This window comes from Arvicanthis niloticus, chromosome 3 (assembly GCF_011762505.2).
Source record: "Arvicanthis niloticus isolate mArvNil1 chromosome 3, mArvNil1.pat.X, whole genome shotgun sequence".
Taxonomy (NCBI): Eukaryota; Metazoa; Chordata; class Mammalia; order Rodentia; family Muridae; genus Arvicanthis; species Arvicanthis niloticus.
The window spans coordinates 45,322,965-45,346,983 of record NC_047660.1 but is presented as its reverse complement, the minus strand read 5'-3'; the positions used below and the strand labels follow the sequence as shown (position 1 = coordinate 45,346,983).

General features: G+C 42.2%; 1 protein-coding gene across 6 annotated transcripts in view; it reads right to left on the bottom strand.

Annotated features, from left to right (window-relative positions):
• Nucleotides 1-1,426: 1,426 nt before the first annotated feature.
• Nucleotides 1,427-24,019, bottom strand: part of Lrch1 (leucine rich repeats and calponin homology domain containing 1) — a 181,432-nt gene continuing 158,839 nt past the window's right edge. For 2 of the 6 annotated variants that reach the window (XM_034498762.2, XM_034498763.2), the window contains exons 19-20: nt 21,432-21,509; nt 3,586-3,843 (exon numbers count right to left, since the gene is read on the bottom strand). In XM_034498762.2, coding sequence (XP_034354653.2) covers nt 3,733-3,843; nt 21,432-21,509 — 189 coding nt within the window. In that variant the 3' untranslated portion in view covers nt 3,586-3,732. Of the gene's footprint in view, nt 3,844-9,660; nt 11,571-21,431; nt 21,510-24,019 lie in introns of those variants that run through there. The other 4 variants (XM_034498764.2, XM_076930728.1, XM_076930730.1 and 1 more) reach the window with 4 other exon arrangements.

Below are 24,019 nucleotides of genomic sequence, written 5' to 3'. Positions count from 1 at the left end.
TCTCTCTCTCTCTCTCTCTCTCTCTCTCTCTCTCTCTCTCTCTCTCTCTCTCTCTCTGCTGATTCCATGCCCTGGGGATGCTCTAGGTTTTATGTCTTCTAAGTTTTTAGTCACCAAAAAAAGGAATCATGATCCTGAGGTTAGATTTCACACTGCCCTGCTGTAATGGGCCTGGGCCTTCTGGTCACATTGCCCCATGGTGGGAAACAGGAAAGTGTGTGTAGGGGGACATGTTTTAAGTGGGCCATGCACATGCGGTTTGCTCTATGTGTGTGCGCACATGTGGAGGCCAGCAGTCAACCTGAGTGTCACTCCTCAGGAGCTGTCTACTTTGTTTTCTGAGACAGGGTTTCTCGTAAGCCTCAGGCTCACCAGTGAAGCTAAGACTTCCCATTTGTTCAAAGCACTGGCCGCCTATAATGCACAGGACAGCACTGACCGGATGGGGTAGGAGCACAGATGCAGCAATGTCAAATCACGCCACCGCCATGGCTGTTCTAGCCCAGGTAGATGCAGATCTTGAGCAGGGGTCCCGTGTTCCTCGCTCAGGACAGAGGACCTGGGTCTGTGTGTTACACTTGGAGTTTCTGCCTCCACTACGTGAGAACTCCAGATCCTCCTACTCCCACGTCTGGAGTTCTGGGATTGCATGTGTGCGCCATCACATTTAGTTTTGTTTGTAGGACACGAGAGTGAAACCGGGGCTCCCTGTGCTCTAGGCAAGCACTCTGCCAGCAGAGGTAAGCCCACAGCCTTCACCTGTGTCCGCATAGTAGCTGCGCTCACTGAAGCAAGTGTAGGGAGAACACTGGCCCAAACCCAGCAGAGTTGTCATCCAGACTTCAGTTGCTGAAGAAGCCAAGGTGAGAGGAGCCAGTCCTGTGATTTTTACAATTTAGGCCAAGAAACTAAGACATCTTTGTGATGCCTCTGGGACCATGACCTGAGAGGGAAGACTCACCCCCAACCTTATCTTAGCAAATTTTCTTTTGTTTTTCATGGAACAAGTTTAGGGGGAAAATGTATTATTCTAAATGTATTACATACGTTATCTCCCCGCCCCATGCCATTTTATCCTAAACCTAGCAGCCATTCAAAGACCTCCTAGAACTATAGTTCGTACTAAACCTTATTTTTCATATATATGATAAATTTTAATTTTACATTAATTTAGTAAGATTCTAACAATAACTATTGAAATAGAAGTTACAATAGAGTTTGTACATATATAAGCATTATATATAGTTGTATTGATGTATATTCACAATATATGATTGCTATGATCTATTTCAGCACCCTGTATTTTTTTTTTGTGTGTGTGTGTGTGTATGTGTATGTGTGTGTGTGTGTGTGTATGTGTATGTGTGTGGGTGTGTGTGAGATGAGTCAACATTAGCATCAGACTGATAAGTCAATCCAAAGTTGGTTGGTACAAGTTTAAAATTTTAATGGCTGTTAAATAATAAAAGGGTTTGCACTATATACATTGTCTACTTAACATACTATCAGCCAGCCATGCACATTTCATTGCACATATAAACATAGTGTACAAGGATCTTGAAGACATCTTATCCATATAAGATCTGCATAAAAAAACATTTTACAAAATATTGAAGCCATTTGTATGATACAGCCAATTTCATGAAAATACTGAAAATTAATATCAAAAGAAATATTCTAATTTTGAAAAAGAAATATCCAAAAATAATGGTTACTGAGCTTCATGTTGTCAAAGATACATGTAAAAATATATTTCAGGACCCTGGGGTGCAATGCCCTGAAGGTACAACATTCTAGAACATCATTCTAAATCCTTGTGTAGATAACCTCTGACCTCTGCTTCAGTTGAATATACTCTGTTAAAAATCCTCTCATCTTTACATTGCTATGCCATTTGACAAAACAGGCATTTGTGCAGTACAGAAAAATATTCAAATATATTTATGTTAAAGTGCACAGTACATACGACAGGAAGTATCACTAGCTGCCGATCTGAATTCCCATACTCAGAACCCGTCCACCGTGCCCTGAGGCAGTGTTGGTCTGTGTTGACCACACTCATCCCTCCTGCAGTCTTTTGTATCCACCTTGTTGGTCCCCCATCATGGCTACTGATACTCTAGAAACTGATAAATGGCTTTGTACAGGGGTCAAAGTGTAGTCAGCGTCCACAAGCTTTTGACAGATGAACGACTAGGGTATGCGTCCACACCTACAGGGTGAGTGTGTGTGGGTGTTGACTGCCTCTGCATAGTCCTATGAAGCCTTCCTTGAAGGAAGCTCGCCCACTGACAGGTTAGGGTGTGTGCCTCTCTTAGGCTGCCTCTGCAGGAGTCCTAATGTGCTTGCCCCTGCTCCCCACTGGCTGCTCACACATTCCGTACTTAACCCTTTCTCAGTCTGCTTCGCTGTGCATGCAGCTGCCCACTTCCCAAGTTTCCTACCAGACACCATGAACCTTCCAAGTCTGGACTCTTGAAAAAGCACCAGCTCGATTATAATAAAAACAAGCATGTCTACATTTTGGCATCTCTCGCTCTTTGAATGCCGGCGGTTGTACGGCATGCTGGTTTCCTGACTTGAGCTCTTACGGCCCTTGTAGCTTGAGGGCTGACTTCAACCAGCTCCATTTTCTCATCCATTTCTTCAACGTCTACCTTTGGTGCTACACGCTCCTCAATTACACCGAGTACAGTGCAAGACTTACACTTCAAGACACATGCTGAACACTTCCCACTTCTCTGTGTTAAAATGTGAATGTTTTGTGCATAGCAAAAGAAACATGAATCCGAAAAAAAAAAAAAACTTCACATTTTATCTTCAAGTTTAATATGTCTTTTTTTTTTTCCACATAACTATTTACAAATAACTTTGGGGTGCTCTCTTGATTTCAGTCAGTTTATTATATTGGGGGACAAGAGGGCTGCTGGAATGTAGGAAACTGGATGGAATGCAGAAATATAAATAAGAACAATGTTCCACAAACCAAAAGGTGGATAACACCTCCCAGAAAACAGCTCTCTCTCTGTCTGTCACAGAAGCACATGTTTCTTGCTTAATTTTTCTTTCCTGAATCGTATACACCACAGAATTGAGACCCGGAACTCCTACATGCCAAAGAGGCTCAAAAATAACTCAGTATTTATAATATTAAAATAAATTGTTTAACCACAAAAAAGCAGTAATAAAATAGTTTCCTAATTTACAATTTGCATCCAAAGGATGAATAACGACTCGCTAATAAATAATATTTATATAAATATTTTTTGTATGTTGAAAATAGTTTTTCAGAAAGGCAATGGTCTCAAGAAACATCTTGAAAAATTTTGGTGGCAAAAATAAACCTGATTGCATCCCCCTCCCCCTACTGGTTCTGCAAGGAGTTTGGTTTTGATAAAACAGACGCGACTCACTGTGAAACGGTTGTGCTTGGTATTTGGTAATGGCAGTTGGTGAGTGTGGAAGGGATGAAGGGGATTGAAAGGCAATGATGTGCTCCTCAGCTCTCCGCCAGCTCCCTTGGCCGCTCTCAGGGAACACCTGTCCAACCTGAAACCTGCAGGCCAACTCTAAAAGGTCCTGAATCCTCCCTCAGGCTGAAACCATGTCAATGCAGCTCCTCGGGGACCTGGCAGGGAGGTGAGTTGGGGAGCAGGTACAGGTGCCAGGAGCAGAATCCAGAGTCCCTGCTCTGGGAAGAGTCTGAGCCCACCCAGAGGAAAGGGCTTGGTCTCATGTGAACAGAGTTTTTGTGACGGTGATGTCCAACAGTGCTTGAACAGTCATGCCCACTTTGACTAGGCCTTTCTCTTCAAGGATGTGATGAGGCAGACAGAGCTTTTCCTAGGAGGAAGAAGAACAGAACATCAGCTTTCGGACAACGGGACTGATGATGGTAAGCGCTTGCTACATCACTGATAGGAGTTGGGTTGCACACTGTGGCTGCTCCCTCCCTCTGCCTGTGCCTCTTCCTGACACCACACCATTGCTGAAGCCTTTTCTGGGTGGGCAGGGAAAATGATTTCTCACATGAGCAGGTTGTCCCAGAAAGGTTCTTAATAGTACCCAAATCGGTAGTAAATCTAAACATGTAAGAAACTTTTCACTAAAGAACCAAGTGACACGGAGTCAAAACCACACTCCAAGAAAACTGTAGCTTCCATCCTTGGTGAGCAACATTGCGAATAACCTCTCGTGTTTTAAAGGAGCCCAATTAATTACTCATATACACCGACTACAGATGGTTCTAATGACTGCCGGCCTTGAATTCATTTTCTGTTCTGTGACTTCTGAAGTGTGTATGTGCCGGGCGACTGCTCTCCTCTCCTTGTTTAGGTATAATCCTATACATAAGAAATCTGGTTTTTGGTTTTTAAGGCTTTACTCTTTTGAAAATCACTTTCTATTTTATGTGCATGAATGTTTTGACTGCATGTATGTCTGTGCATCATATGTGTGGTGCCCACAGGTCTGAGGAGGCAGTGAATTTCCCAGAACTGGAGTTACAGACAGTTGTGAGCCGCCACGTTGGTGCTGGGAACAGAACACATTTTTAAAACGGCAGTTAAGTGCTCTTAACGACCGGGGTATCTATCTCTCTAACTCTCCAGGGTTTTGTTTGTTTCCTGTTTTAGTATTTAACCTGTGCGTGTCGATGTTTCTGTGTAGGAGTATGTGCATATGAGGATGGGTGTCCGTGGAGGGAAGAGGAGCTGGAATCACAGGCAGCAGTGGAGTCACAGGCCCAATGTGGTAAAAGGAACTGAGTCTGGGTCCTCTGCTACAGTGGTGCATGCTCTCAGGCACCAAGCCGTCTCTCTAGCCTCTATATGAGGCATCTTAACGCAGCTCCCAACAGCCTCTCTTTTAAAGATGTTTCATAAGATGGGCAAAGACATACAGGGTGCACTACTACTTTCTCGTGTTCTTCTTGCAACTGTAGAAATGCTTAACGCATGCCGCTCGAGAAAAATGACCCTGAGCCCCTTTGTGTGAAAATGACCCTGAGCCCCTTCTCGTATGTCATATGGCAGTTACAAAATAATATGAAAAGACATTTCCACCTTTGTCACTCACTTGGCCCTCATCTGTTGCATACAGGGGACTCTCCTTACATCAATGATGGCCCAAGGGTTGCTCTTTTTGTCCCATTCACTCACATATATTATATATATTATATGTATTAATATATATTATATGTAATAATAGTGTATATATAGTATAATGTGTATATAATATATATAATATGTATAATATATATAATATATTATATATAATATATATATGAATTTTTGTATCCGTTCCCAATGTCTCTCAAAACATGTTCTCCAGACTCTGGTAATTTCTATGAAATTGGTTCCTCCCATCCCCTCTCTCTCCTTCTTCCCTTCATTCCCCATTTCTTTCTTTCAGTCATTCTATAAATGAGATCATGTGGTATTTGTTTTCCTGTACTTGGCTTAACTTAGCAGCGTCCTCTAAGTCCCCGCATGCTGTCCCTAACAAGGGAGTTTCTTTAGAAAGGCCGAGCAGCATCTTGCCTAATAGAGTTTAGGTGGGCTCTGCACTGGCGCTGGTGGGGGAGTGTGTTTATCAGCATCGAGCCAAGACCTGGGAACAAGACTGCTTCCTTCAATGTAACTTGAAGAATCAGACCTGTCTGCCAATGTCTGGCCTCAGATTTCCCACAAACCTCCATAGACACAGGCACTGTGAGCAAAAGACCTTCAACAAAGGCATGCCCTGGTATCTCCAGAAACTTGTTCCATGGTCTCAAAAGGGCCCGAGTGTCTCCATCTTCTCTCTCTCTCTCTCTCTCTCTCTCTCTCTCTCTCTCTCTCTCTCTCTCTCTCTCTCTCCGTCCCGCCCTCCCTCCCTCGTTCCCCCCATCACATCCCTTTACTGAATAAGAGAGGCTTGGCTCTCAGGCCTTAGGAAAGGGCCACACGGGGCAACCTAAGAACAATTCTAGCATGCCTTCATGCTTCTGTGAAGAACCAAACAGGATGATCTGCTCTGTCATGTGTCAGGCAAGCATGTGAGTTTACACTGCTGGTCAGTCTAATGGTCAAATGTCAAAGTAGAAAGGGATGGTGACCCAGGGGACATGGTGAGGGACATCTGTAACAGAATGGCAGTGCTGTCCTTTTCTGCCACCATCTGCACTGGCCAGGACATTTCTTGCTCTGCTGTTACTCTACCACAGCTGGTTAAAGGGGCAGGGGTGTGTTTTCCCTATTCTTTTTAATTGCCCCAGCACCCAAGCTCACCTCTGACCCAGTAGGAAATTATAAACACTTAATACAGCTAAGCTTCTGGTATCAGATATGATTTTAGAAGAGAGAGTCAGTCAGTCAATATTTTGTATCATATGCCAAATTAGTTAAAAGTTTTAAAACAACTCTAAATGCTTTTGAGTAAAAAGAGAATAGTTAATATTTTCTTTAACAAATAGGTTTGGAAGAATTTTCTAAACCAAAAATTACTTAAGATTTATTTACTTATTATGTGTGTGTGTGCGCGCATGCGTGTGCACACATGGGTTTATATGTACTACATGTGTATACATGTGCACAGATGCCAGATGGTGTTGGATTCCCTGGAACTACATTATAGGAAGATGTGATCTGACTCACGGCTGCAAGAGCAATCTTACCCACTGAATCAGCTCTCCGGCCCCGTAAAGAAAAATTTACAAAGTACAAAGAAAGGCTCAAAACATTGTAAACCTAAAGATGTGAGGTTTCCATGTAAAGAGTGAAAAAAAAAAAAACCTAATGAAAAGAAAAATAAAACTGTCTGCAAAGAATGTGTATTTGCATCAAGTTAACAAAACTTTTTGTGCGATACAAGTTCTACCAAAATTATGAGTGATCCCTACATGAACAGAAAGGTGGTAGAGCATGCTTGCAATCCAGAACGCAGGAGGTGGAGTCTAGAGGATCAGGAGTCTGAAGCCTGCCTATGCTATGGGACCTCTGAGCTGGTAAGTTTCATAATAGCTTTGCCTAAGGCAGTGGCAAGACATTGGATTCTCAGCCTAACTTACTTACATCATAGCTTAGCCCAGCGTCTAGCACACGCATGCTCAGGACGCTTACATTAGCCTACAGTTGAGGAAAACTATCTAGTACAGATCTTATTCTACAATATATTGCTCAATAGCCCATGCAGCTTATTGAGTCCTATCCTGAAAGAGACAAAAGAAAATGGTCTTTCAGAAGGGTACCATCTTAAGCATGGAAAATCCTAATTGAATATCATTAAGTCAGGGATCACCTAGAAACACAAACAGAAACATTCCCCTCAAGCCCTTATTTTTAATTTCTACTCACGCCCATCCAGAGATGGCCTCAGATCACATTGAAGGCTTGGTGCCATCTAAGAAAACAAGGCGAGAAGGCCAGAAACCCTATAGAGATATAACAGTCACAGGTATTCTGCAACAGGACTGGAATGGAAGATAACACTGTGCTGTTTGGAAGGATGAAAACAGAGATCCTGAAGAAATGGGGAGCACTTATGGACAGAGGCCACTTTCTATCACAACGGTTGTGTCCCTTGCATCTCCCCATAGTGGGATCAGAAGCTGGAGTGGGACTGGAGTTGCTGTGGGTTGACACTGGGGCCATGCACAGAAGAGCAAGGGCTTCCAAGAGCCAAGCAGGTCAGAGGCCACCTCAGGAGACTCCTGTACAGAACTGACTTAAAGGAAAGGAGTGTGAAGTTACTGACTTTACATGAACTAAAGCTGTCACAGGACATCAGAGAACTTGTTGAAAATATGATAGAGGACACATGGTATATCCATGGGCATCCTGTTATTTTTTAATATCCAGTGTTATTTTTTTAAAATGATGAAATCAGGAATATTATTCTGCTTATCAATAACACTCAATGCTTTCCAGAGCAGGTGCTTTCTGTTACTTCCCCAGTGGTGGAATCCATTTTTGGGAAAAAGGGAATCCCTCTTTGCTTTCTAAGAAGCCATTTGACAGGGGTCTACAAGCTAAGACCTGCAGGGCAATCCAATTCCCACTCTATTTTTTGTGAATAAAGTTTTATTTGCACACAGAACCTCTCACTGGCTCATATGTCCCGTATAGTGGCATTCATAATTCAATGACAAGCTGGTTAGTTGCATCAGAAACCACCACCCTAAAAATCGTAAGATTTTTTTTGGTCCTTCCCCCTAAATGCTGAAACCTGGTATGGACTACAAACTTTCTGAGGACAGGAGCCTGGATCTTGAACACTATTTTATCTGCAGAACCTCCCACAGGGCCAGTATACAGTGCACGGTCAACACACAAGGAATAGCCAAATGGACTAAGAATGAACACTACTGCTGGAAAAGCCAAGGGCAGGAAGGAAAGTAAAATGCACAGGTCCATCTACCCAAAGGACTGTCTGTTGAAAGGTAATGTTGAAGTCTCAAACCTAGCCTTTAAAATCAAACCCCATGAAAGGAGATTACATTAAAGTATTTTTCAGGCGGAGACAGAGATTAGAGATAGAAAGTATCCCTAGCCTAAACCAAGACCCTGGGTGCCCTTCTCAACACCCAACGTATTACCTAAGCTCTCAGGCTCCTAAAACTTTAACTCAGACTGGGACCAGTGTGAATTCTGGAGATAATCCACTAACTAAACAATTTTTACAGACAAATAGCATTATGATATCAAGTGTATTTACTTAACCTTTAAAGAACCCTATTCAGCTGTCCTGCTTTGGGATTTAACAAGGATTTTTTTTTTAATGCCCCCTTTTTTGTAGTGTTAAAGACAATGAGGTGCTGTGGATCTGAAATCCAGAAGGAGCCATGAAAATTGACTGTCATATAAATTTAGGAAATCCTCACCCTAAATGGATCATTTCCTACCAATCGCAGGAATGGAACACCACGATCTCTCACAAATGGTTACTGCGAAATGGAAATGTAAACGGTTGTTTCTCTTCATCGAGTATTAGAAGGAAATACTTAGGAACACTCTTTCTTATGAGAAGATGGAGACCTGGTATGCAGGACAAATCACACAACTGAGTCCCTGAAGGAAGATTAGTCAGGTGTCTCCAGCTGCGCTGCAATGGCAGGTATCCCTTAAGCTCGTGAGCTGGTGTCTGGAACTGTGGGGATGCACCACAGAGAGGCCCAGTGTTCCAAACAGAAATTAATGGCTTGCTTACAATAAGCCAAATGACCCATTCAAAGTTGTGCCTGAGGGGCTGAGTTAATTATGCTCCCTGAGTGACTGGACTACATAATGAAAAAAATATCACACAGCAACCCCCAAGGAGAGCAGCACATTAGAGTATAAACTAAGGACATGAAAGATAAAAACTGTTAGCCAGGGAATCCTCGGGATGCCAGGGGAGAAATACGTGGGAAGTTAACGCTGAAGATCAATCTAATCTCATGGGACGGCTTTACTCACTTGATGTTGATTGATGCTATTTTTACCTTGAGCCAGAAACCCAGTTCGTTTTCTCAAATTCCTCTTTCTCCCCATGAAGAAGACGGAAAGCAAACAAACAAACAAACTGTGGTGACCCCTGAAGAAAAGTCCCCACACATGGCAGAGCTGGGTGGAAATGCCAAGAGCCACTCTGGGCACCCAGGAATAAACGTACCAATGAGCCAAGAAAAGAAAAGCTCAGATTAATCACCCAAATTGTGTTTATTAAGCAACTTACGGCTCTGGGTGGTCACCAGACACTGTACAAAGAGACTTTATTGTTACAGAAAAGTACAAGATAGCACCAAAGGCGATTCATAAATCTGTGGCTATTCAGACACAACTTCACATCACGTACCCTGTATTCACCATCAACACAAAGCTGGGAGGAAAACGCTCAGACAATCTAACATCTTACAACATAAAGAATGTTTCCTGTTTTTTTTTTTAAATCATATCTGATTTAGCAGCAAAGAATCTTTATAAATATAACCCTCACGTATGGAGTATTTTCAGAATCTCATCTCCCATGTTCTCATGAATATGTTCAGAAAAATATGATAATCTTCTTAGCAGCATATCTGAGGAACGTTCATATTTCAGCAAACTAGACATTTATCTTGAAGGCATCAACTCCATCATCTTCCCAAGCAGTGTATAGGATATAAAAGGAAGCAGACAATGTGATTGGGGCTTGCAGCAGGGCCTTCTCACATTGTAAAATGGCATCCAGGACTCTGTGAGATCTGGGCCGACATTAGAATCTATCTTTTTTTTTTCTTTAATCAAAAAAAAAAAAATCACTTTGCTCCAAAAAGCTGAGAGGCTGATGCAAGCCTTTAAAAATAGACTTAAAAACAAACAGTTAGATCATTAATATTATTGGAAATCAAAGGCCATACGAACATTCAAAGTAAATGGGAAGAAAATACTCGTCTAAAATAAGAGTGATCTTATAGGCTGCTGCTACAATAACCCAAGGCCCCGGTGCTAAGAATGTTCCAAGACCCATAGATTTATTTGAAACTGAATAGTCAAATCCATCACATTCTGGATATGCAGTTATGAAATATATCGAGAAAGTAAAATGACCCATCACATTATGCAAAAATAGAAATCCTTTCTATAAAACCCTTCCTTTTCTCAGCTTCAGAACAGACCTAACGAAAAGGAAAAGCAGGCTAAGCAAATCCACCAGGTGGCGCTCGAACAGGAAGGCACTTCCCCAGAATATGCCTGCAGAGGGCACAGAAGGCATGGAGGGTGTGCTCTGGTGGACACTTGTGGCAATCCTCCTGGGTGCCCTTCACCACCCCCTTGCAGCAAAGAGGGAGGACTTCAACTAACCAGCCAGCAAAGCAGTCATTCTCCAGATAAGACTTCTCAGCTTGGTCAACAATGGTATCATTAGAGATTTTTATAAATCATACTGGACCCAAATGCTGGCTTCTTTTCTTTGCAAGGCAATCCCTCTACAGCTCAATTGCTAGTCCTGAATTAGGACCAGAATCAAGTATCAAAACTCTCATAGGCTAAACCCACCCTGTTCCTGTCCTGGTTCTTTCTCTTTACTCCTGCACAGAGTAGAGGCTCATGGGAGAGAGCAGGAACCACAGCAGCATTGCTGCCCACACCATGTGCGTGACGGAGCGTGAGGTATGGTCTGACAGGCTTTGCTGTCACTGTTGCTTTTCAGTTAAATGCAAGAAATTACCCAGTGGGAACTATAGTCTACAAAGTTTGTGCTTCCGGAAAAAAAATCTGGTTTATAAATATTCAATTTCAAAACCAGAGAGCTAACTGAAGAGATGACAGGGATGGGAGTTTGCAAGGCAAGGGCTCCGATGGAGGGAGGAGCTGGGGCAGACCAGGGTGCCAGAGCAGAGCGTTCGGATGCGCATGCAGGAGTTAGGCGGACAGAGCATTCCAGCGGTAAGCGATATAGAGCAGTACTATAAGGAGGGCATGGATAAGACAGAAGCCTATAAGGTCCCTGGAGCGGAGGGCAGAAGTTGATTGTGGGGGTTTCTCCCCGAGTGCCAGCAGAGTGTCAACAGTCTTTCGAATGTGACGAAAATCCAACTGCAGGATGTCATACGGAGAGCACAGGTCGGCCTAATCCGAGGGCAGCCGTTAGAACAGAAAGAGACAGTGCATACAATTAACACCACAGGGAAGAACAACTGGAAAGAAGCAGACATTTTTTCTGGTTACTAGCAAACAGCAGGCGTCAACCCTTATTTCAAGTTCTTAAGTCGGTGACAAAAGAGAGTCTCCAGTGTGGTCTATGTAAACTGGACAGTCACACCACACCATAGCATGCTGTGCAATGTGCACACTGTTCTTGAATAAGAGCAGTTTTAATAGTCAAGTGGTTTTATGTGCTCACCAGTGGCACAGAAGTATGAGCTATATTCATTGATCACCCCTAGGGCTTAAACATTATTAAGGGGGAAAATACAAAATCTAAAGTTGCATCTTCAATCCTTTTTTCTTTTTTTGTGGAGTCAAGGTTTCATGGTATGGTTCAGAATGGCCTCAAATTCAAGAGGCTCCAGGCTTGGCCTTCAGAGCCCTGGGATAACAGAGAAGTCCAAAGGAGGCCTCTGAGATGTGCAGTAGAAAAGCCTGGCACATAATAGGTTATTATCTAAACCTTCTCACTACTCTTCAAGAATGGCAGGATGCCTCTGCCTCCATATTTTAGCTCCACTTCTGTGAAGCTTGTGTGTCCTAATTACGTGTGGAGACTTCTGGGCAGCTCTCACAGCACACAGATATCAGGATTCCGCTTCTGTATGCATTGAGTTTCCAAACCAGGAGTTGGCCTGGAACTCGCTTGCTATGTAGACCAAGCTGGCCTTGAACTCATAGAGATCTGCCTGCCTCTGACCTTGAGAACTACCACCGGGTCTGAACCAGGATTTAAAATCATGGAGCTCAAAATTAACAGTGGTTATAACTGATAAGCCAGTAAGAAAGATAAGTTGTGTTTTGCTTTCAACTTAAAGACTGACGGTATCTGTGACACATTTCACAAATGCAGTTTCCAAATTGAGCAAAGCATTTAAAATGCATATTATATGTATATATACTTTTAAATACCTTGCTGGAGTATTAGCCTTTTATCGTAGCTTCCTTGTTAAGCACAGCAATCTCAAATGAAAGGCTATTCTGAATCCAAGGGCTCATCTTGCCTGTATCCTCTGGGTTCAGCCTGATACCCTCAGGTAAGATACCTGGTGGTCTGATGATAATGAAACTCCTTTAGGATGGCAGAGATGCTCTGACCAAAAGACAATTTAAAGATTTACAGACTGTTAGACTGTTGTGGCTTGGGTGCTGGGAACAGAACTCAGGTTCTCCAGCCAATAAACCATCTCTCTTAACCAATAAACCATCTCTCTTAACCAATAAGCCATCTCTCCAGCACCAACAAAAGAGATTCTAAGATTAACAAATCATGTTAAATCTACCCAATCTCACACGTTTTCACAGTAAATCTCAGAGAACCAAGATACCACTATTAAGAGACCTCCCAAGAATTAAAACAGCCACAAGTCACCTGGATCTTACTGGGGGCAGACGCTGGCCAAGGATTTATAGATGGGAAATAGCTCCTTCCCACGGAGAAGGTTCCTACTGCAGGAAGAACTTTCTAGTGTGATGCTGTACCTGACCAGTAATGTCTAAAAAAGCAGACATGAGAGACTTAAACACAAACTGAACTGTGGCTTTCTCGGGCTATTTCCATGGTAGAAGCAAGACACGTTGCCAGGGTGGTGGTGCTCACTTATAACACCAGCCCTGGAGAGGCTGAGTTTGGGGCCAGCCCAGGATCCATAACAAGACTGTCAAAAAACAAATCCAAACAAAACAAACGCCAAGCAAGAATACCAAAGAACACCACCAGTCAGCTCTGTAGTAGCACTGCCGGGCTCAGATTACCTTGCAATTTGGGAGGGGTATTTCTTCAGGTGAGGTGGGCACTCTCAGAAGTCTACTTCTGGGGAAGTAAAGGACTCAGACCACCCCTTTCATTGAAGAAACAATCTCACTATGTCATAGAAGCTAGGCTTAATTAAAGCAGATAAACCCAGAGTCTCCGGTTATGGTTAAGTTAAATTCTCAGGTTAAGTTATGATCTCTAAGAAAAAAAAAAAAACAATCAGGACTAAGTCTGGTATTGAGGCAAATGACTGTGGAATGTGGCAGGCTGCCGTGGCCATCTGAGAACTAGTCTCCAACTCAGTATCCAACAGCCTGCAGTGTCAGCCCTTACAGTGACACTAACCACGAAGGGAATTCCCAAGAGAACTGGGGTTTCCTGAGGCTACAGCACTTTTATCGCTGAGAACTAAATCAGAAAACACTAAAGCAGATTTGCAGAGGCTACACACCCTCATTTTGCTTTTTTTTCTTTTACAAAATACTCGTAATGACTGAAAACATTTGCAAAACAGTTAATTTACTTAGAACTCATCTGAAGCAATGTTGATTTAATTTCCCACTATAGGAGAAAAAAAAATCACAACCAGCAGAGTCTAAGAAATAAGCTTTAAACACAAGTATGTGACTGAAATTGCTAGTAAGGATTGACTCAGACTCTCCAAAGAGGATGGGCTCCCTCACAGAAGAGAGACAGATCTGGCAGCAGGCCTAGTTTTCATAGACAGTCTGGATGTCTGCCTGTCTAAAAAAAAAAAAATAAGTGATTTCTTTCTCCTTTGAGGCAGAGTCAGCAAGCCTGGAACTCACTATATATACAGTAAATGTACGTATACTAGACAAGTCTGGAAACCACAGAGCTCTGCCTCCTGAGCCAGCACCACCAGCTAAATTATTTATCAATGTTCTTTTGCTAGGTGTTAGTTTATATGATATATACGTGTGTATGTGTATGTGTATGTGTATGTGTATGTGTATGTGTATGTGTATGTGTATGTGTATGTGTATATACCATCACTCTCTAAGTCTGGCTTATTTATAAAATGATGACCACCAGTTCCATCCATTTCCCTACACAACATCAAATTGTTTTACTCTATTGCTGAAGGCAAAGAGCATGGTGCAGATGGTTCACAGTTTCCTTGCCAACTGTCTCTGATGGGCGCCTAGGCTGACTCTAAGCTTGCCCACCGGAGCCTACAGTGCTCCCGCTCAAGTATGGGTATCTCTGTGAAATGCTGGCCTGGATTCCTTCAAGTCTGTACCCAGGAACAGCATAGCTAGGTCACACAGACATTTTCCATGCTTCTGAGGAGTGGCCGACCCTCATGGTTGCTGCTGTAACCACCATTTCCGCCCTCACTGGCATCTTTGCTCATTTGGCTTTTTTCTTAATGACAACCATTCTGACAACGATGGTTTTTGTTTTAAAGGTCCCTTGATGGCTAAGAACAACAAACATTTTTTTTCCAGGTATCTATTAGCCATGGGTACATCTGAGAACGACCTCCTCCTCCACTTATTTGCCTATTCATTCATGGAACTTCTTACTCCTTTAGCGTTCTGTTTTTGTTCGAGCTCTTTCCATATTCTGGCTACTAACCTCTGTCGGCTGAGCTGTCGGCAAAGGCTTTCTGTCCCACCCTTGGCTGTGAAGGACTCTCTGCTCTGACAAAAGCATATTGATAGTTGCTGCTGGCAATCTGTTTCTCTCTCTGTCTCCGTGTCTGCAGATCAGGATGTAGCTCTCAACTCCTACTCTAGTACCATGCTTGCCTGAATGCTGTCCTGTTCTCCACTGGGATGGACTAAATCTCTGAATGCTTTCCCTTATAAGAGTTGCCTTGGTCATGGTGTCTCTTCACAGCAATGCAACAGTGTTTATTACAGCAGCAGAACGAAAACTAGGACAGGAACTGGTACCAGGGAGGGGGATTGCTGTGATGAACCAGACCATGAGGCTTTTATGCCCTAGGTTGTTTTGAGGGAGGAAGGTAGAGGGTTTTGAAGCTTTGACTAGGAAAGCCATTGAGTGCTCGAGAGCTCAATAACCTACTTCGGGGATGTGAAAGATGATGCTAAGAACATTGCTGATGATGGACGCCTGACTTGTGATCTTTCAGAAGGAAGTCTGGGATTCCCTCAAAGGCTATCACGACTAGTCATGTGCTATTTCAAATTAAGAATCTGTGGTGTCTCATCAGCTGTGATCAACAAGATACTAGCACTACTGAAGTAAAGGATTCGCTTTACTGGGACAACTGACTCTGGTTAGCTGGGGCTGAGAAATCATCTATGATTGACTTCACCACAGGAGTGAAGTCTTCTGGGAAGTGCTGTTCAGGGTCAGCACATGGAACCTGTGGTCCAGTTCAGGGGCTACACACCAGTTTGGCAGCAGAACTTAGAAAATAATATCTAAGAGTCTCCTGTATGGTCCTGGTTTTAAAGGCATAAAGGTGTCATGGACAGCGGCTGAGACTTGACACTGTGTGGCAAGGGCAGGGTCTCCCTTAAAGAGACCAGGAGAGGCCATGGGTGAAGATGCAGCCTCAGTGGTAATGACAACTCCAAGATTGAAGGGGTCATGGAAAGAAGCTGAGGCTTGTCATTGTGAGAGGCCACTAAGGAAGATGAAGCCTTAGCTGCAGTGGAAACCCTGGGCTATCGGAAGTGCTGAATGACAAGATGGCTGCCAAGGACAGTGGCAGGCGTGGACTGAAGCCACACAGAGCCTGAGACAAGCTGTATGCACCATAAAGGGCAGAACCAAAGAAGTGGGGCTGCCTGAGCCTTGGAGACCAGAAGATCGTGAGTTCCATACTGGACACTGAGCTTTTTTTTTTTACACAGACTTTGGTTTTGTTTTGATCTTATTGTAACTGTGCCTCAGTTTTCCCCTTCAGAATGAAAAAAAAAATGCATATAACTTACTTTAGATTTTATAAGCCCCTACAGTTAAAGGACTTTGTATTTTTAAAAAAAATTGACATTTCAAGTAAATTTTGTTGTTGTTGTTTTAATTTTGTTTTGTCTTGTTTGTTTTGAGACAGGATTAATCTATATCACCCTGGTTCACCTGGAGTTTGTTATATAGACCAAACTCAAACATATGCAGGCTTCCAGCTGCTGAGTGCTGGGATTAAAGGCATGTACCACCATGCCTGTCAAAGCATTAAAAATTTTAAAGATTGTGAGAGTTTTAAAGTTATTCTATGTTTTATCCTGTGATATTAGCAGGAGATTTGGGGGACAAGAGAAGGTCACATGATTATGTGGCAAGTTGACATGGGTAGACGGAGGGTGGCTTCTAAGTCTATTTGTGAAGAAGTAACCTCAGTTGAGGAATTGCCTCCATCAGACTTGCCTGAGGGGCATTTTCTTGACTGTTAACTGGTGTACTGGGGCCTAGTCCACTTATTATCCTTGGGGGCACGGGCCTATGCCGTAGAAGAGAAGAGGTTGAACAAGCAAGCCAGTAAGCAATGGTCTGTCACAGCAATGGTTCTCAACCTGTGGGTCATAACCCTTTGGGGTCAAACAACCTTTTCCTAGGGGTCACCTAAGACCCTGGAAAACACAGATATTTACATTATGGCTCTTAACAGTAGTAAAATTATAGTTATGGAGTATCAATGAAAATAATGTTATGGTTGGGGGTCACCACAGCATGAGGAACTGTTAAAGGGCTGCAGGGTTAGGAAGGCCGAGAACCACTGCTCCACAGCCTCGGCTCCAGTTCCTGCCCACAATTCCTTCAGTGATGGACCATTACCTGGGAGTTGTAGGATGAGACAAACCCTTCCTCCCCAGGATGCTTTTGGTCATGGCGTTTATCACGGCAACAGAAACTCTGCTAGGACCCGACTAGTGCCACAGAGTCTACATTCTAAGAGCTAATCATATCCGGGCAGACGTTCTAGTTAGAAAATGGTAGTGTGCTTACTTAAAGATAATCTAACTTCAAAAGTCAACATGCTTATATTTTTATTGAAATGACCACAGAACAGTATATTGATAATCGCTCTAAAAATATAAAACCCAGACTTAGTGAACAGGCACTGTCACTAAGGGTGAAGAGACAGATGGGAGGATTTCTAGATCTCTCCAAATATACAATAAAGAATCGTCAATTTTATGGATTTAGAGGGCAGCTCTAATATTGTCAAGCTAATTTATCCACACATGCAATTTGACTGTTATTAGAAATTGGGTCTCTATTGTAAAACTTTTCTCTACACTTAAGTCATTGTCAACAACAACAAAAAAAGGTGCCCAGCCATATTGGAAAAAAAAAAACCTAAACTAAATGAATATACCTGAAATAAAATTTATACTGTCCTTATATTTAAAATAAAATAAAAATAAAAAGGTGATTTTAAGATGGTTTATTTTCAGCTGCATGGAGACAGGTTGGAAGGCTACTTACTGACTAAGGGCAGGAACAAGGTCCACACCAGAGGGAGGATGCTCACACGAGCCAGGGTATGGTACTCAGAAAAGAACTGACAGGGATGGAGCTGCCCTTTGCTCCCAGCCGTAGGGGTTCTGATACCCTCTTCTCGCCTTAGTGGGCAACTGTACTCACATACCCTGAACCTTCACATACGTGTTCACAATTAAAAAGAAAAAGAAAGCTTTAAAAAGAAAGGAGCTGATTTAAAGCATGAACTTACAAGTCAGTATAATAATACACCTGCCAGCTCGTATTTCCTCCTCCAACTACACAACTATCCAATAAGATTACAGAAGGAAAATAAATATCATGCCAAGAATCTCATTTCCACGCTTCAGAGAACTGTTGGTTTTAATTTAAAGTGAATATTAAAGTCACTGATTTATGGGCAAATGAGACAAACTCGAAGAAAACAAAGACATTCATTTTTCCTAAAAGCGGAAACAAAACTATAGTTTCAATTTGCCATCTGATAGCAAAATTCTGATCAGTTATTACATCTGTGGAACCTCCTGACCCTTCGCACCATGTGAGATACAGGACTGCTTTTTTTACTATTTCACTGGAAAAAATCTCACTACAAAACTCAAGCTCAATTACTAAAAGATGCTAAAAAGAAGAAAACCTCTGAACATAATTCACAATGTCACTCTTAACTCCACTTGGTGTAAAAACTGAGACCTAAATGGCCTGTCCTTGTGAACTGGGATTGAAAACCAGTGGCCTCACATCCTCCTGATGGGACCAGGTTGCCAATGAGGCAAGAAGAGCCACTGCCTGACGATGTGCCCACATCCACTGATGACTGGTCAATGTCTCAACTTGTGAAAATAAAGTACCTTTCTGATCCAAGATCCAACTCCCCTGCACCATTCTAAACAGGCACCCTGTTTAAAGGAAGGCTATTCCTACCAAGTCCTAAGGCCATGGCTACTTATTTTAAATTGGGTGAAAACATTCTCACTGAACCACATAAATATCTGCTGTATGACATCTTTGATTCTTCAACGATCAAAACTCCTCTCAACCTGAAAGACTATCAGTAATATTCCTAAAGTAGTCCAAATGTGGGATGATAGCCAACAGGGAGCCTGGTACATGCAAACCAGAGGATAGGAGAGCCAAGGAAACTCAGATGTATACATGGCTTCATGGGCCTAAGACTTCACCAGACTCAGATACTTGGGCGATACAAAGACTGTATTGTGAATGATCTAGGAGCCCATAAAGCACTGTCCGCAAGGCCAAGGTGACACTTACACAGACACCAAAGACAGCTGCAAATACAACCCATAGTCTTAGCCCCACACAGGGTACCGCTGTTGCCTGATATTGTCTACAGTTCGAATCTAGCCTACCAAAGAAGCCATGTGTGCACAAAGGCCAGCCCAGAGCCACTCTTCCCAGCCTACTGACAGGAATGGTCTGACAGGCCACATGACAGTCTCACCCACACCCCCTACTATTCATCTAGTGAGTTGAAATGCTGCCTTACCAGACCCCACACAAACATATTTCCTGGATAATCAACAGCCCACAACATGGATCTGAGGATCAACTGTTCAACTGTACATAAAGATATCACAAACACTGACCAACTTTGGGGCAAATATCAAAGGCTGATGGAGACTTATGAAATATGGCATAAACTATTAAAGTAAGAACAATTGTAAAAACTGTTCCCACCCTGTCACTGGACTTCGCATGCAATCGCTTGACTGAACCTGCTCAGCTCTTGCACATACCCCTATGTACCTGAGAAACTGTACACACACTGTACGCTGACTTTAGGCTGTAGTTCCAAACAGTGATTCTCCCGCAAAACAGAACTAATGCGGTCTTAGAGAACAGATGGACTTCATGTCATCCCCTTGAGGGAAACATTGTGAGACAAGAATGTTCCGTTGTGAGTCGAGCAGGAAGACTACCTTCTAATCAGGGAGTTCTGGTTTTCCACTCATGTATGCCTTGCTTATTGAAAATCACTTATGACATTAAAAATAACTAAGTATAGCCAACTGGGTCATGGAATTCTGTGAGTGTTACTCACTTGCCTTCACCCTTCTTGAGAATTATGAGCTGCCTACACTGTTAGGAGCACCACAGAGGGGTATAATCCAGAAATTCTGATGTTTTGCTCTTTTTATGGGAATCTCATTTCCCTTCCTTCCTTCTTTTTTTCTCATAGAAAGTGAGTAGGGGCATTCACATTCCATTTGTCCCAGGGTAAGCCAGGAGACAGTGACAAGGATGCTCCTTCGCAATCCATGAGGGCTTTCCAGTGATTTACACATGAAATTGGCTTGAAGAGTTCTGATTCACAATGGGGCCACCACTAGCCCATGCTAGAATCGAGTTATCAGGAAAACTGTATTTCCACAAATATCTGAAGCCACGATGTTTGTACACCATTCAAACAACACAGACACAGACGCACGGACGGACAGAGTTGAAAGCAGAAGTGATCACCAAGACATTGTGGCCGGTATATAAAAATTAGATTTTGTTTTTCACAAACAGAATTGGTAAATTTCTCTTCACTGAAACAGTTTGATGTAAGAACACTTTAAATATATTCTCCCTTTTCTCAAATAACACTGGAACCCTCCTAACCTCCCCCTAAGCCAAAGTAAGAGGGAGGGAAAAATAAAGGAAAATGGGGGTTAGGAAGAAAGGGGTGCTGGGAGGACTTTAATAACCTTGTGTAGTATACTTTGAAACGTGATTCAGGAACTCAGAGTCTCTCAGAAGAGGTTTTTTGGCTTTTTGTTTGTTTAACTGTTTGCTTTTTAAGTTACTTTATCTTTATCATTAGGAAACAAAGTAGCCACAAGAAATGTACTTCTCATTTCTATTCACCATAGCAACAAAGACCATCTTAATTTGTGCAGCTGCTGCCTAAATCCTGGAGTCATTTTATCTTAAATTAAATAGGGAAGTCTCTGAAAGCTCCAAGTACCCATCTGAGGAGGCCAGTGGGACTGAGCCTGGGACAGGAAAAAAGGAGACTGTATAATTAGGCAGGCTAGAGAGTACTGCAAAACGGCCTTAGAGCAGACTGCAGGGTTAAACTGAAAATGTCAGTAGTTGGCACACTACACTGGCACATGCATCATTATCACTGATGACAACAATCATTGTATTTTTAATGAACATTAGTTTGATTCATACCTTAAAATACACATCTACTGGGAATGAAATCCAGCAATTAGTGGGTTTTGCAAAACAGCCAAGGCTAAGGAAGCCGCCCATTTCTGATCTGCTCCTCCTAGCTACTCTATATTCACTGATATTAGCACTTTTTCCATCAGATTTGGAATTTCATATTTCATATCATTAAATGATTTCCCCCTTTTCCTTAGAACTGAACAGACATGTAAGGCCACTTTAATGACAGTGCAATAGGACAATTTCAGTTTAGAAATTGTATGTTATTTATTTGAAGGTATCTCTTGAAACTAAAAAAGAAAGATATAAAACAAACAAACAAAAAGATGTCTATTCAATGGTTCAAACAGCTAGACTGACATTTTTTATCAAAATGTGGCCATTTGAACTAAGTTTGGTGTTACCTCAGGAACGCCAAGTTTTCTGCATGCTTCTAGGAAGTTTTCCACATTCCTCCGGCACTTGGCCATGCTGAGTTTGGGCTAAAAATGGAAACATACAAAAACAACATATTATTAAGATAAAAAACTATCTAGAAACATCTGTCTAGAGACGAAAAACTTAATACTGTGGTTCATATTCTTGGGGTGTGTGCCTACACAGGAGTTTACATATGCATGTTAGTTAGAAAGCTGTTTAAATTCACACAGCATGTAATGTTGATATGCTAACATGCACATATGCTAGGTTTTCTAAGTCTAAGTATCTGTGTGAGTGCACACAAAAACACACAGAATTCTGTGGGACCATACAGTCAGATAACCCATTTTAGTTCACCTAAAAATACACCATAGACAACACCTTTCTCCAACAAGTGTATTTTGATACAAAAGTTAAAATCCATAAAGCTAATTGTCTCCTCACCAAAAATAAAAAAATAAAAAAATAAAAAATCCCCAAAAACAAAAACCACTAAAAATAGTAGATTTGACCCCAAAGCTTCCAACTGCTGCACGGACCCTCACTTCAGGAAAGAGGAGATGGGTAGCAGGGACATTTGATTCATGCAGGAAAATTCTTCAGTGGTAAATTTTAAACACTTCTACCAATTTTTCAATATTCCACCATTAATTTCCTTAAAGAGGAAAGCAAGAAGTATGGCTGGCCCAAATTCTCCAAGGGAGAAACTGTGTTTAATAATAAGGATAATGATGATAATAAATAATAGGAATAATAAAGACTTCATCGTGTTAACAGCAGGAAGTGGCCATGTGAGAGCGAACTGATTGGTCAAGGAATCAAAACTCACATTAATTAGACCAATTGGGATGCCAATGTTTTGCTTACAGCCTGAAATACAATCTGAAATACTGAAGAAACTAATCCCTGTCCCCAAGGATAATTCTCAGTACATGGAGAATGGCAATGACTCTATCCACATTACAAAAACAAACAAACAAACAAAACAGAACACAAAAACAAAAACCACACACACTATGGGGCTCGTGAAATGGAAGACCAGAACACTTAATGCTTGCAGCAATGGAGACAGGACAGGTACCCTCAGCATCGCTGATGGAGCAGATGTAACTGTACTGGCTGTCTCTTCTATCTCATGCTGCATTACCGGTGCTGAGTGCACAACAGTGGTACCAAGATATACGACCTTGGGCCACACAGCTCTAATGTAGCTGGAAACAGCGAGCTCAAAGAGGGTATGGTGTGACATGTGATAGTTCTTATTGGTGACAAGTTACTGTGGAAAGTACAAAGAAACCAAATTCTCATGGGTCAGAGCAGAACTGTGGAGGGTAATGGGCACTCCTGGTCCAGCCAGATTCTAGGGCTGGCAATATGGCTTAGTAGGTAAAGGCACCTACTGCCAAGCCTGATGACCCGAGTTCAACTCCAGGACCCATACAAATGGGAGAAGGGAAACCAACTTCTTTAAGATATACTCTGACCTCTGCACATTCACCAGAGCAAGTGTGTGCATACACACACACACACACACACACACACACACACACACACACGGTGGGCGGGGGGAGAGAGAACTTTAAAAACAAAAACACTTCAAGAAGCTCACAGGATGATTTCTGGTAAGTGGACATTTAGAAGCTTTAGCATAATGGTTCAGGGAGGATCTGATGACAGATGATTTGGGCTCTCACAGATTTTAGACATTACTACATAGTGTGTAGGAGAACACAAAAGCACAAATGTACGGAACACATTAGTGGCAATGGCAGAAGCATGCTGTCTGCAGATGGCAAGAAAGGAATCATCTGTTTTCTCCTCTTTTCTGCTATTTTATCTGGCCAAACACTGTGTCCTGTATTTTTCCAATTAAAACAGAATGATTAAAATGAAGCTCTTTTTTAAAAGAATTGTGTTTTCCTGGAACATAAATAAAACCCTAAGTGTTTTTTGACTCTTACTGTCTCCTTACACTTTACAAGGTGACAGTGCACATTCCATTTGGACGCCAGGGAATCCAGTACCTCTCATTTAAACTGGGCAAAAGAATTGACAGTTTGGCGTACAGCTCACACAGACTTGGTGGCTAAGAGAGGACACAAGTTCAGTTCCTAGCACATAAGACCTACAAGTCCACTCTAGGGGAACCAATTTCCTCTTCTGCATCCTCGTGCACCTGTGCTTATGTGCATACATCCAAAACAGAATTAAAAAATACATACAAATCTATCCAGACAGTGGTTGCACACATTCTTAATCCCAGCACTCTGGAGGCAAGAGAGGCGGGCAGATCTCTCTGAGTTCAAGGTCAGTCTGGTCTACAAAGCAAGTTCTAAGACAGCCAAGGCTACATAGACAAACCTTGCTGAAAGAAAGGAAGGAGAGAGGAAAGGATGGATGGTTGGAGGGAGGGAGGTATGAAGGAAATAAATAAGAAAATAAATAAATAAATAAATCTTTAGGCCACTACACTGTGTTGAATGACAGAATTCACTGTCCTATGTTGAAATTGCCAGAGAAACATTTCAAAGAGAAGCCACATTGCTCATCATCATATTTCTGAGGGGAAAAA